Here is a 14,325-nt window from a genome sequence, read left to right on the forward strand (position 1 = left end):
GGCGGGCGCGTGTTGCGTGGCTTTCGTGGCTTCATGGCGGCGTATATTTCGTGGTGTGCGAGGCTTCGAAATCTCTTCTAGGCGGGCTTACCGTTTTACCGGTTGGCTGAATGTTGATTTTCTGCTGTGTTTGTTGCCATGTCGGAGTCCACTATATGAGGAGGGCTGTGTTCTTCCAGACGCGTTGTTTACTTCCAGTTGCGGTGTGTTCTTCATCGTCGGGTTGTGTTCGTCGGGTTGTTCTTCGTCGGGGTCACCACTTTACCATATGTTACATGATATAAATAAAATATATATGTGGATATTTGATGAGAGTTTACTGGATACTGAATGAGTACCGAATGAGGATTGACTGACTCTGATTGGTTGACCGAGTGACTGACTGACTCTGGTTGACTGAGTGAGGTTTACATTTTGTATGAGCTACTTATACTAATTTGGTACGTGTGTTCTATGCTGATGCACAAGGCATGATTGTAACTTTGCTTGTACCAAGACGTGCCTGAATGTCGGAAGAGGGTTAGACATTCTGGCACGTCTGTGGCTGGTACAGTCTCGAAAGACCTAATTGAGCTAAGTCCATCATTTTCGCTTTGTATGGTTGTGTCATTCTTTCGCGCAATATCTCTAAAATCGCAGGAAAATGCCTTAATGTGCTGTTTTGGAGTGCAAAACTAAAAGTCGTACCAAAAATATTATCCGTAGTAGTATTTCATAGCATCGGTAATTTTTATTTTAATAAATTAATTTTCTTTTTATCGAATTGATTCAGATGTTAATCCTAGGGTCGGCGGACTAAAACACATAAATCAAAAAAGTTCTTTATTTGTTAATACATAATTATATATTTGTTGTGTTGTTTATAGTGTTGGAAGATGTAAAGAGAATAATAAATTTGAAAAAGACGCCTCTACAATAAAGTTACAAATTTATGAAGTAACAAATTAATATGACTTATGTGCTTTAGTCGTTAGATGAATGATGTTGGATTTTGACTTATGTGCTTTGGTCCGCCGACGTCGTAGTCCAATTACTGGCCGCAAGATGGCAGCACGTTGAATAAAATTTAAATATACAAAACGTCGTAACTTGCTATAAAGGTATTGGTAAGTTTAAATTATATTTACAATAAAATTCAGAGTTTGTTACAGCTTTTTAAATTAGAAACATCTTCATTGTCTTTTTTATTTTAGTGTGTTTATCATTTGTTCGCGTGCGTTTTGGCGACAGTGGTTCCGTCAATAATCGATTTTTTTTCTCCCGTGATGTGCACATATACGAGCCGCGCGGCTGTTTGTATAGAGTGTTATACTCATAGATTTAGTATATCCATAGATTGGCCCTGACGTATTGGAGACGAGACCAAAACAAAAATACATCTGTGTGCGTATAATGTGCATGTGTGCAAGATAAATAGTGTTGCGCCATCCACTGATTTAACTTTAATATCGATTAACATATTACACCGGCATTTCACTTCGTTGTATTCACCAAAATGTCTTAACGCAAAATACCGAGACGTTAATTAACTAGTTAATTAATGATTCAATAGAAAATTAAGAAAGCTACTATCACCTTCTGGTAGTGCCACAGGATGGTAGGTAAACAACGGGGACTTTCACCCAAGATAACACTATGGCTCTACAAAATGGTGATAAGACCCATGATCAGTTACGGCGCGATAGTATGGAGGCCACGAACCAAGCTGACGACCGCAACCTACAAACAAATATAACTATTATAATTATTGTATGATATGATAACATAGAAGTGCATCCCAGCAGTGAATTTGCAGATAAGTAATAGAACCAAAAAACCGGCCAAGTGCGAGTTCAACTCGCGCGGAGAGGTTTCGGTACAAACTTAACATTGTAGTTGAAGAATATGTTCTCCAATAGATTCCAACAGCAAATATAGGTTTATTCGCGCAATAGTAGGAAATTTAAAGACAATTTCTGTATTTTTTCAAAACTTTAGGCTCTGTAGTTTCGAAGATAAAGGGTAGAATGATCAATTTTTGTCTATTTTCTTAAACAACTTAAAAATATTTATATTTCATAATTACAAAAAATATATATTCTTTAGAACTTTCCCTCCCAATAGTGACTTAAAAATTTAGAATTAATTTATTTACGTTGCACGTTTTGGTCACACAAATGAATATGTGTACCAAAGTTGAAAAAAATCAGTATCGTATTTTGGAACAGAACAGAACTCTAACAACAATAAATCGCTGATTTCTTGTTGATGAGAGTACCTAGTGCTACACAAAAATCAATTAATTGTAAGACATACCGCATGAATAATGTGGGTACAGAACCAGAACGTAGCTTTACTCTTTGCTTGCCTCTAAAGGCGTTTTATTTAAAAGCATTTTTCCTCAAAGTGTTTGTTTGCTGCATATTTTTGAAAACTTTTTGGAAAGTCTTCTTTCTTTAGCTTTATAAGCCATTTCTGTCGTACTTCAATGTTTTGAGGAAATCTAAATCAACAACAATAATTAACATAAAAAATGGGTGCCTCAACTATGCTATTAAAAGAAATTTTCGTTTTAATGTAAACAAAATATAATGTACTAATGCAATATTAATTAAATATAAAGTACTAAATCCAGAAATTTCTGATTCAATAAATAAAAAAAAATTAAGTATGAAGATGATTTCGGCTGTATGCAAGTCACGCCTTTGCCTTTCTTTTTTTTCAGTTAATGACATCTCGATAACATATTATCGATTGCGTCAATCTCTATGAAAGTGGGGTTATGAATTTCAGAAATTCACGTATTTGATATATTTTTTAATTGAATACGTATACATTTGGGTTATTAATGCACTTGAATGGTATAATTTTACGGATATATTTAAGTAAAAAACTTTTGTGGTAGTGCTTTTAGACAGCTAAAAATTTAAATAGTACTTACATGTGAAATGTACAATTCTGCGAGTTTTCCTTTTTAGATAAGTTACATCCGGACACTGAAAACTTTACAATGACTAATAAACGTCCGTTTAACACTATTTCACATTTTAAAACCAATTATTTTTCAAAAATAAACGAAATTTGTTTCGTTGTCAGCTGACCCTAGGTTCATATAGCCTCATAGCTTATAATGAAGTGGTCTCGTCTACCCATCTCGTTCTAACATACGTGTATACTAACTCTCTTTCACTTGCATTGCCAATCTATGGGTACCTATATACTAAATCTATGGCATAGATACTTAAAAAGATGGCGTTAAAATAAATAAACGGAAGTAAAGTTCTTTTTTCTTATTTTTATATTTTCTTCGCGAAAATGAGTTCTAGTGAGAAAACCGAAAATACAATAGTGATCTGTAGTGTACTCCGCCTAATTTAAAACAATAAACAAAATTTGTCACTGTAAAGTAGTTTTAATTTTTCTGTTATAATACGTGCTCCTTTTTTAAATTTTTTAGCCATTTAATATTTCCCTGCATTGTTTGAGAAAAGTACTGTAATACGTATACTATAATATATAATTAAATATAATTACTATTCAGTTTTTATTGAATGTAAAGAAATTTCACCACCATGATATTCAATTATTTTTTGTGAAATCTTTGGCAAGTGCTTACTTGGCAAGTGCTTACTTGGCAAGTGCTTACTTGGCAAGTGCTTACTTAGCATAGAGTCTGGCACGGTTTGCTCCAATGTCTCCAGTTTGTTCAAAGCCAACCGGATCGAGTGATTTTTTGTAACTGTTCTATCTTTGTTTAAATAATTATTACTTAGATTAATTTGCTGGTGAAATTACATTCACATGGGACTTGTCAACTTTTGTCTCAGGGTGCCGGACGCAGTGGCAGCGCCCCTCATGAGTGGCACTGCAAATGTTAGGGACAGCCGTGTCGCTCATAAAAAAAGCACTTTCTTTATGCACTTTTTTCAGCTAATAAACAAAGAGCAGGGCCCATTTTTAGAATACGAAGAGTATCTGGCACCTGTGTTGACTGTTCAACTTCTCGAGTACGAAACGGATGAGCTTTTAGGTAAATATGTGGTGGCGCTTCTTGCGTATAAAAAATCTATATCTATGGTCAAAACGACTGGTTCTGAGATCATTACGACGATTAATCTTATGACGTACTATTTATTATTAATATTATTTGTTTATTCATTTATTTCATTGTCAAACTTATATTATTTTAGGTACAGTGGCTTGTAAATGTACAGGTTTAAGAGCACGTCAAGTTTGATATTTAAGATTATAATCCAACTCTAAATCGCTTATAATAAGTACGGTCCAATGTACAAATTGTCAAGCTTGATGTGCTCTTGACTGTACACGTGACACCCTGTAAGGTGATGAGGTCATCTATTCATTACAAAAATATTATTTAGCAGCAGTAGAGCTTCTTGTGACAGAGTTCGTCCAGGGAAGTACTGCCACTTTGCCTATTTCTGCCGCCAAGCAGCAATATTACTGCGTTCCGGTTTAGAAGGATAAGGGTGCTGGTGAAATTACAGATACATAGGACTTGTCAACTTTATGTCTCAGGGTAAGGGGGCAGAGGCAGTGCCCCTCAGATCTTTGCGATTTAAAGCTCTGAGTGGCACTGCAACTGTGTGCACAGGCGTGTAACTTACCATCGGCGGACAACTTGTTCGTCCCGGCACTTGATATTATATAACAAAAATGCGGTCATATTAAATAAATCATTACAATTATACTGTATATAAGATAAATTAAGATGCACCTCGAAGTATTATAATTGCATTATAAATTACATTTTGTCATTGAAACATTCTATAATATTAAAAAAATATTTATTTATGTGCAATTTATTTTAAATATTTAGAGTAAATTCTAAGTAAATCTCTTTTATGTAAATTGGTACGTGATTGTAAATTTTAGTTATCATTATTTGCGATCCTGGACAAACTAAGTTTAATTTAGAAAATTGTACTTTGAATTCATGTAGGTTTCTGTTCTGACCTTTAAGTACAATTTTTAGAGTAAATAAAGTGGGATGGTATATTACTAGTTTGCATGACTCAAGAACGTGTACCTATAACTGTTAAGGTTAATATGCCTAATCTTTAAAAAAGAGGTCCACAGGATTCTCTTTGAGCTACTTCCCCCATCGAGTATATAACCAGAAATAGATACGAAATAAGGGTCGTCCATCCCTGGTAACTCACCACGTAAATGGGCCTGATTTCACTTTTAAATATCAACTCTCGTTTGCGCTGACATCACAAATTAGAAAGCTGAAATAGTACAGCGCCAACAACTGACCTGAGTGTACATTTCCGTATATTCCAAAAAATATTCTGTATTTATTGTAATAAAGATAATATCTGTAACTATCGAGGGCTGTTCCATTAGTTTTATGGGAAACAACAACAAAACATCTAATTACAAAACAAACGGAATCACATTTCATCTGTTATAAATCAGTGCCGCCAGTGAAAAACGGAATAAGACGAGTTATGCCCTTTTGCTTTTATTGCACCATTGGCTTCAGCGTGTAAGATTACATAATATATCCTAAAAGGGCGTAACTCACTGTTTCTAATGGCGTAATATTAGTTATCGGGCATTTTTTATGAGTCTGTAGGTGCAAGTGCTCTTAATTCAAAAAATACATTCAAGTTTAACGTATAACTACAAATATACTTTTAAATAAAGACACTTTTCGTGTTGTTCCATAATGACGGCAAAAAAAGTAGAACTAAAAGCGACTATTGCCTTTTTCCATAGTGTATATAAAGGCATAACTCACTCAACGCACTGTGTTGAGTGAGTTATGCCTTTTTATAGTTAGGATCAAAGTAACAACTTTCGCATTTATAATATTAGTTTCGATTGGATTAAGTTGATGTTTCATCAAAACGACAACAAATAATTGGGTTGAAAATAATTTAAACCAGGACGTACTTTGAATCCGAAGGATGATGCTTGTTACAACAACTTGATAGCGTCTCAGAACAGTGTGAGTGCTTATTCGTGTTATAATTATAATTTTGGTGCAAATTGTTATGTAGGATAAAAAATAACCAATAATCGTCCTTATATATATAACAAATATGTAATTTTGTCAACTGTTGGGCAAATACCTATTTTCTTACAGTTATAATAAACATCTTTAAATTCTCCGTTGTTTGTTCTATTATTAAGAGCAGCTTATTTTTATTTGATGATAAATATCACTATAATTATGTACTTTATTTTCAGAGTAATGTTTGTTCCTTTTTTTATTAGAAATCCACCGAAATCGTTTGATCATAGCTACAGTAATATTGAACAACATCGCGATCGAGAGATAATCAATGATGAATACACTACTTATATCAATACTTACATATAATGTTTAATTACAAACTTATGACTAAGTAGATTAGTGTAAGTAACCTATAGTTCCTATAAAAAACAACTTTTAGGTAAAATTTATATGTACCTATACGTTTTTTTTTATTTTTAGTCCATCTTTTGTTATTATTTTAGTAGTCATGTGTTCAATTATTTATTTTTTCTTTGCTTTCATTAATTAAGGATCAAGAGCTCGGAATTATTGAGCAAGAAGTAATGTTTAAGACGTAAGTCTGCTACTTTTACAATAGCAATATACATATATGTAATAAATAGTGAACGAAAGAATCGGTAACAGCTAGTGTAAAAAGTAAAAATATTTGTAATGCTTTCATTCCAGAGATTCGGAAGATCGAGTACATACTCAAGAGTCAAAGATCTTAGTTATTTGTTGACAAACAGATCCGACAAACTACTCTTCATAAGCGTTGAGAAAAAGAAAGATCTTCTTGCTCTTCTACCATTAATTGACAGTGAATGTCATGAATTTATCTACCAACTGCATTGACTTACAATTATATGGACGTCGGGTCCGCGCTAAAAAGTGTCCGCACTTGTAAGGCGCTAAAATCGTATACAGAGCGCCAAACTCCGCTTTAGTCTTCATTTGTTCTACTGACAGCGCGATACTGCGATGACATTACAATTTAAATTTCGAATAGGTCGACTTGGGACATTTTTTTCGTGGATTTTGTATTAGACCCGTCGTCCATTTATTTGTAAGTCAATGACCAACTGCCAAAATGGTACGAGCCGATGAACAATCAGATTTAAACGATTATAATTATTTCAACGACATATGAAGATTAATTTAACATACAATACACTTTCGTAATTTTAAACAATTTCGTTATTTTTACCGCACAGTTGTTTTCATACACATTTTTTATTTGCTTGAATAAGTCGCACTATTTCTTTGTTTGTGATAAAGACGAGCGTCATAAGTATTGTTATAACCATAGAACAGTCGCAGCTAAAGGAATAAGTCGTTTTATGTCTCAAAATTTCTTAACATAAGTCGTGTTGTATCTTTAAGCTCTTCGTAAATAAGGACACGACTCGAAAAAAACTTTAAAAAATATTGAGACTATTACTGGATGTTTAACCAATACACATCAAACGAAAGCTTCGACGCACAACACACAACAATCAATAAAAGTATGTTTTTTGTCTCTCCTGAAAAGTGTCGATCTTGAGGTATTCCCTTTTTCACTGGAAGCACTGAAATATTAAATAATAATATGTAATTTTTTAATTTTCGACTATTATAGCACTCAAACTGTTAAACAGGTCGATTTGAAGTTAAACAATTGGCGACACCCGTCAATTGTTTCGAATTCGAGCTGGTCAATCGGAGCGCAGTTGTCACCGTAATGATTTGGCAGAATAGTTTTCAAACAAATTAAATGACATTTCGTGTCTATTTCTGATTATATACTCGATCGTTTCCCCATATAATGACTCCATATGACAACCTCGAATGACAGTACGCATTGTATGCCGTAAGAGCAGATTTACAATCAGTTACACGCTTTAGATGACGCAGGGCGTATATGAATGATGACAACCTGTTGGTCACATTCCAGATGAAGTGTAGTCCCTAATCAACTAAAAGATGGAGTCGGTTTTCAGTAGATTAGCTTGACCTACGCTGTATCTTATTATCGTTTAAAAAATTCTAGGATCGCTAACACAGAACTTAAATTCATTGCCACGAGGAGCGAAATTGGCAGAGCAGTGTGATAAGGTGTCAATGGAGAATTCGAAAAAAATTAATTTGTTCGCTTTGAAATCCATTCGAGGCTGGTGGCCTTTGAGCAGTTCTAGTTCAAACAATGAAGAAGATCTTACTTTAATTGTAAGTCGTTTAAACGTGTTTGTCTTTGATAATGCTTGTTTTAAAAAATTGTTATCCTTGATTGAATGAATGAAATATATGCTTTATTGAACATTAAAATTAAAATGACAACACAGTGCACCAATGTAAGTATCACAGAGTAAGCCAATGTAGAACAGGCGGTCTTATTGCTAAGTAGAAATTTCTTCCAGGCAACTTTAGGATAGAAATTTAAGTGTTGGAAAGGGGAGTGCAACCTATATACGCTTATATTATAATAACTTGTAATATAAGCGATTAAAATAAATACAGTATTCATCATGAAGTAAATAATATAAATAATAATAAAAAATACTATATTATTAGAACGTATGCGTTACACAATTTCCCCGTGCGAGTGAAAATTAAAAATAAAATGGATAAATAACTCTCACACTCCGCCTCACACTGGAGAAATCCCGTATTAAGGGTGCCATGGACACACATAGACAACCACAAATTACACCCAAACTCGCGAGAGAAATATTTGTCCCGTCCCGGGAATCGAACCCGGGACCTCTACGTGGCAGACAGCATGAGAACCGTTCGGCCACAGAGGCACTTATAAAATGATTGCACTTTAAAATTAGCATTACCATAGTGAAAAAAAGTATAAGCATAAGTGAAAAAATTGAATTTTTTTCTGCACGTTTAGATTGGTTGGGTATAATCCGTAGGCTTCACCGCGAACGAAGCTAAGCTATCTCACGCAGCCGGGGTATCTTTTTATATTTCGGTTCACACCACGGTCGCCCTTCTGCCGCCCCTCACCCGCGCACGTTTCCATAGTCACGTTTCAATCCATTTTAAACAAAAATTAAACAAGTCACTGACCTGACCATAAACGGTTTAGTGATGGCCAATTGTAATGCAAACTAAAATTAATTAATTAAATGAAAGAATCGATTAGTTTAATTGAGTTATACTAGCGGTTTTTCTTACATGAATAGTAAAAATACATAACCTATAGAAGCATGTATTTAAAATATCCGAAATCTCAATTTGAAATCTTTCTTCAAATATTTACATTTATTGCATTCATGTTGTTACATAGGTCTTAAGTTAGATAGTACCATCGTATATAACCAGAAATAGAGACGAAATAAGGACCATATTATTATATTCCTGATAACATATTAGCGATACAGCTCTTATAAATATCAAATCTCGTTTGCACTGAAACATAGACAGGCCAACTACTGACCTGTGTGCACGTCTCCGTATATTCCAAAAAATATTGTGTATTTATTGTAAATATCTCTAACAATGCCGTGCTGTTCTATTCGGTGGTGTGGGAAAAACAGCAAAACATCTAATTACAAAAAAAACGGAATCACATTTCATCGGCAATTAAATATTAAATATGTAATTTTGCAATTTTCGTCCATTATAGCAAAGCTCAAGTTAACTGGTCGATTTGTAGTGAAACAGTTGACGACATCTATTGATGACACTCGTCAATTGTTTTGAACTCGGGCTAGCCAATCGGAGCGCAGTTGTCACAGTAATGATATGGCAGAATAGTTTTCAAACAAATTAAATGACATTTCGTCTCCATTTCTGGTTATATATTCGACGGATAGTACAGATCAAACATGAACCCTGTAAGGGCATAGAAATGTCAATCCTGAATTCTAAATAAATCTAAATTTGTATTACAATTTTTACATTATTTCTTAATTTGATATTCGATAAAATAAACAATTAAACAAAACAAAAATTATTGCTAATCGTCAAAGTAGCAAGCTCGTTTTAGCTCTATTTTTAAAGCAGTTTATCGTCAAGTTATGTAGAATTTTGTAATGTCATATAATTTCTTATCAATTTCAAAATTTATTACTTTCTTTATTATTATACATATATACACATTAATAATTGTACATTTATGTTACAACAATTTTAATTAGATGATAAAAATTATTTAGATAATAATAACAATTTCTTATCCATTTCATTTTATTAATTTATTCATTTTTATTTGTTATTTTCTCATTTTATGTGCTCAGGCAGTTTGTTGTATATTTTTATTGACATTGTATGTGGGTTCGATAGATTATTATAGATAGATTATAGATTATTTCCGTATCTTGTTGTATGGCGTCGGGGTTCATCTTTCAATTTAGTGTAAAATTAATGTTCGATTGCGATTAAAATTTTCGAAATACCAATCAATTACAAAAATTTTAATTGAATTAACGGAATGTGTTTTTTGTCGTACAGCACTATGCAACCATAGAGAAGTCATAGAAGTATATATGAAAAATAACCTCACTTTTGAACTACCATTTTTCATATACGATTTTCCAATACTATTGAAATTAATATTGTTGGAAAAAGTGATGAGATATCAAGTCGAAATCTTCGAAATATACGTGAAAATGTTACTTATTCGAATTATTGAGTGACTGCTTTAGAATTTTAACCAAACAGGTCCGTTTACTTTTTGTTGAATGAATTTTGAATTTTTGGATTTTGAATTTTTGTTGAATTTGTGGATTGGAACAGACTATACTATGTATTTTTTTTTAGTTTAGCTTTGCATGCAACTACATGAGCTAACCTAACCTAAGTTAGGTAACTTATTGGCGTTGTGGTGTTAGCTTAACTGCCGAATAAAAGTATTTACGGGAGATCTGCGTACTCTTGTATTCGTAGAGACTACGTACATTAAAAGTGATATTATGACATGAAAGTTAAAAAAATGTAATGAATTATATTGGTATATGTGACATTTTGTAATAGAGTCTATATATATATATATATATAGTGAAATCTAGGACATACACTGATTACTTATAAGGTGAGAAAACATGATGCCTAAAAATTTTCACGATAGAAAAAATACAAACAACATACCTCAAAATTTTACACAAAACCGCCTTATTGAATATGTACTTTATATGTATATACCAATGACTTTTTAATATGAATTGAACTAAATAGAACACGTATAGAATACGAAATACATTTTCCAAACGGCTTTATTTTCGTTTGTAATAAAATAAATTATGAAATAAAATCAAGCCAGTGTCTCCGCCGCTCGACCCAAGCAAAATTAAAAACTAGGTAGTTTTGACTCTTATGAAAATAATAATTGCGATCAGCGCGCGTCGTTGAACATTAGAATTTCGTCCTTATTTTTTTATACTTCCCCACGTGTCTTCTCTCCTATTCGCCCAACGGCATTACTTATGTGCGGGAAGGGGATGAATAAACAAAGTGAACGTTATTTGTCAAGTAAAATAAACATAGAAGGAGTTGAACCGCTGGTTACTCTCGAATTTATTGCAAAATCTCAGGCAGTTTTATTGGATTTTTTTCTTCTCGAAATGACGCAATAGCGCAGAAGTATAATTGAGTAAACTTTTATGAATTCTCGAGAGCCTCTTGTTATATCTTTAGATACTGACTGATACTGACTTGTTGCGTAGGTACCTATATGGCCACATATTCGCAACGATGATGTGTGCAGAGGGGCGTTCAAGGTTTGCACGTACATTGTACGCATACGTGTGTCTTGTTTTTGACGCCCCGCTAAACGCACCACCGCACACGTTTCGTATTTGTGACCTAAGGGCTCATTCAGAGCGCAGGCGCTGCGGCAGGCGTGCGGGTCTTGGCGTCTTCCCTTTTACAGTGCCGAAGCGACTAAAACCGTTAGATCCCCATGCGGAAGTTGCAAAAAGACGCTAAGCACTGTGAATGGTATATACGGGCGAACTCAGCCAGCAGACCAACCCGCGCGGCGCACGAGCCGCCGCGTCTACGTCCATCTGGTTTACACGCACCCGCGCAAGCCGCCGCGACGGCTTACGTGCAAGCGACTGTGTAAACTGCAATACCGACGTATTAACGATATTACTCCGAAGTTAAACCCCACGGGTAAATCACAACACCTATTTTATCATTTTTAATATTTCGTGGTATGATGAAATTTTTAACTGCAGGGTGTAATAGACTTGGAGTTGACGTTGCTGCCAAAAGAAAAAGCGTTGCTAATGCCCGTTGGACTTGGAAGGGACGCGCCGTCTCCTTTACCAGACCCAAAGTAAGCTTATGCAACCTAATTGGTTCTTTCAGCTATTCTCTTCTGGCCATAAATCTATGTGGATTTTTTTAAAACTTTGTATGCACAACTGTAATTGCTAAACTTAAGCGGGAGTGGGGGCCGAAGAGTTCTTGAGTGGTGACTGCGTACCGGAAGACGCAGCGTGGGCAGACAACAAGGTGGACTGATGACCTGATGAAGGCTGCGGGAATCTGCTGGATACAAGCAGCACAAGACCGGTCGTAATGACTGTCTTTTGGGGAGGTCTACGTTCAGGAGTGGTCTTTCGGCTGAAATGACGATGATAATGATGAAGACAACACACAACAGGGTTACGTTCAAGTGAAAATTAACAAATTTAAATTGTTTTAATGTAACTGGTACAAGGTCAAGAACACGTCAAACTTGACACTTAAGATTTAAATCCAATTCTATGCCGCTCACGATAAGCATCAAAAGTTCAAGGAATGCGGTTCTATTATTTTTTTCTGTTTCCAGTCGTCCCGATTCAGGTTCGACGATTGGCAAATGCTGTGGAGTGATGAAGTCAATTTTGAAGACAGTATTTTGTTGGTACACGATTGCTTGCTTGATTGTCACTGTCCTGATCGTCGCTTTTTATGAATTTTATGAATACATTTTGGTGCCCTGGGCTAGGTATATGGTACTTACTTCTTCTTTTTAATTAAGTTATAGTCATTGTTACTTATATTTAGATATTTTTCTGTTTTTAACCGACTTCAAAAAAGGAGGAGGTTCTCAATTCGACTGTATGTTCTTTTTTTTTGTTTTTTTTTTGAATGTAGGTATGTTACGCGATAACTCCGGTATTTGTGAACCGATTTTCATGATTGTTTTTTTGTTGGAAAGGGGGTATTTCCATAGTAGTCCCATTTCATTTTGAAGAAAATCATCCACCTCAAACGGTGGCTGTTCACGCATGAAGAGTCATTTTTATAACTAGCGCCTAACTTTAATTTAGGAGCAATTACTTTTAGCAATTATTTAGTTGATTTTGCTATTTCTCCAATTCAAGGCGTTTTTCTCTCGAAATAATTTGAGTAGTGTCGTAGAGAGAACCTATTTTTATTATCTCCAGTATCAAGTCCTGTATAGTGGCGAACTAGGGGATATTTCAATGAAACTTAGCAAATAGACGTAATTCCACGTACTTTTGAGGTCGGTTTTTTTAGTACTCTGTACTGAGATTATTGAGATATACAGTTGTAGTAGTTTTTTTTATGTTTGTTTGCTTCCGTCCACCGATGAGGCAAATAAATTTAAAAAATAGATGTTAATGGCAAAGTTGTCTTTTGGCCGTGATAAAATATACTATCTGCCAGATAACATTCAGCAAAAATGTGAAATCATTCAAACATTGTACCAAAATATACTGAGAAATAAATTAAAATTTAAAATTGCATGATTTAACAGCCTCTGTGGCTGAACTGCTTTACTGGACTGCCACGCAATAGGTCCCGGGTTCGGGCCGGGAGAAATATTTGTAGGCGTACATTTATTTCTCTCATGAGTTTGGGTACAATTTATGGTTGTCTATGTATGTGTCCATGGCACCCGTGATACAGGGTTTCCCTAGTGCGGGGCTATGAGTATACACTCATAGCGCGTTATCATTATTATTCTTTTTATTAGTGCTACATAATGTTCGCATTATCGCGTTCCTGATTATTTTAGATTGCCAAACATTGACTTACAATTATATGGACGTCGGGTCCGCGCTAAAAAGTGTCCGAACTTATAGGGCGTTAAAATCGTATACAGAGCGTCATTCACGCTTTAGTCTTCGTTCGTTCGACTGACAGCGAAGCGAGCAAAATCAGACAGTACTGCAATGACATTACAATTTAAATCTAACGTTTTAGCTTTTTCATATTCCTTTACATGTCACTACGTTTAAATAGGTTGACTCGGGACATATTTTTCGTGGTTTTTGTATTAGACCCGTCGTCCATTTATTTGTAAGTCAATGTTGCCAAAGGTATCTTTGTGGTTTTTTTTTCCTTTTTTACGATACCAAACGATGAGACGATCAAGTCGTGTTCCTGAT

The 14,325-nt window shown here is 34.6% G+C and overlaps 1 protein-coding gene across 1 annotated transcript in view; it reads left to right on the plus strand.

Annotated features, from left to right (window-relative positions):
- Window positions 1–14,325, plus strand: part of LOC113240094 (otoferlin-like) — a 47,207-nt gene that overhangs the window by 31,725 nt on the left and 1,157 nt on the right. The window contains exons 20-23 of the mRNA XM_026477315.1: window positions 3,858–4,009; window positions 8,016–8,191; window positions 12,157–12,257; window positions 12,756–12,914. Coding sequence (XP_026333100.1) covers window positions 3,858–4,009; window positions 8,016–8,191; window positions 12,157–12,257; window positions 12,756–12,914 — 588 coding nt within the window. The remainder of the gene's footprint in view (window positions 1–3,857; window positions 4,010–8,015; window positions 8,192–12,156; window positions 12,258–12,755; window positions 12,915–14,325) is intronic.

This window comes from Hyposmocoma kahamanoa, unplaced genomic scaffold (genome assembly GCF_003589595.1).
Source record: "Hyposmocoma kahamanoa isolate Upper Pololo Valley unplaced genomic scaffold, ASM358959v1 100021, whole genome shotgun sequence".
Classification (NCBI taxonomy): domain Eukaryota; kingdom Metazoa; phylum Arthropoda; class Insecta; order Lepidoptera; family Cosmopterigidae; genus Hyposmocoma; species Hyposmocoma kahamanoa.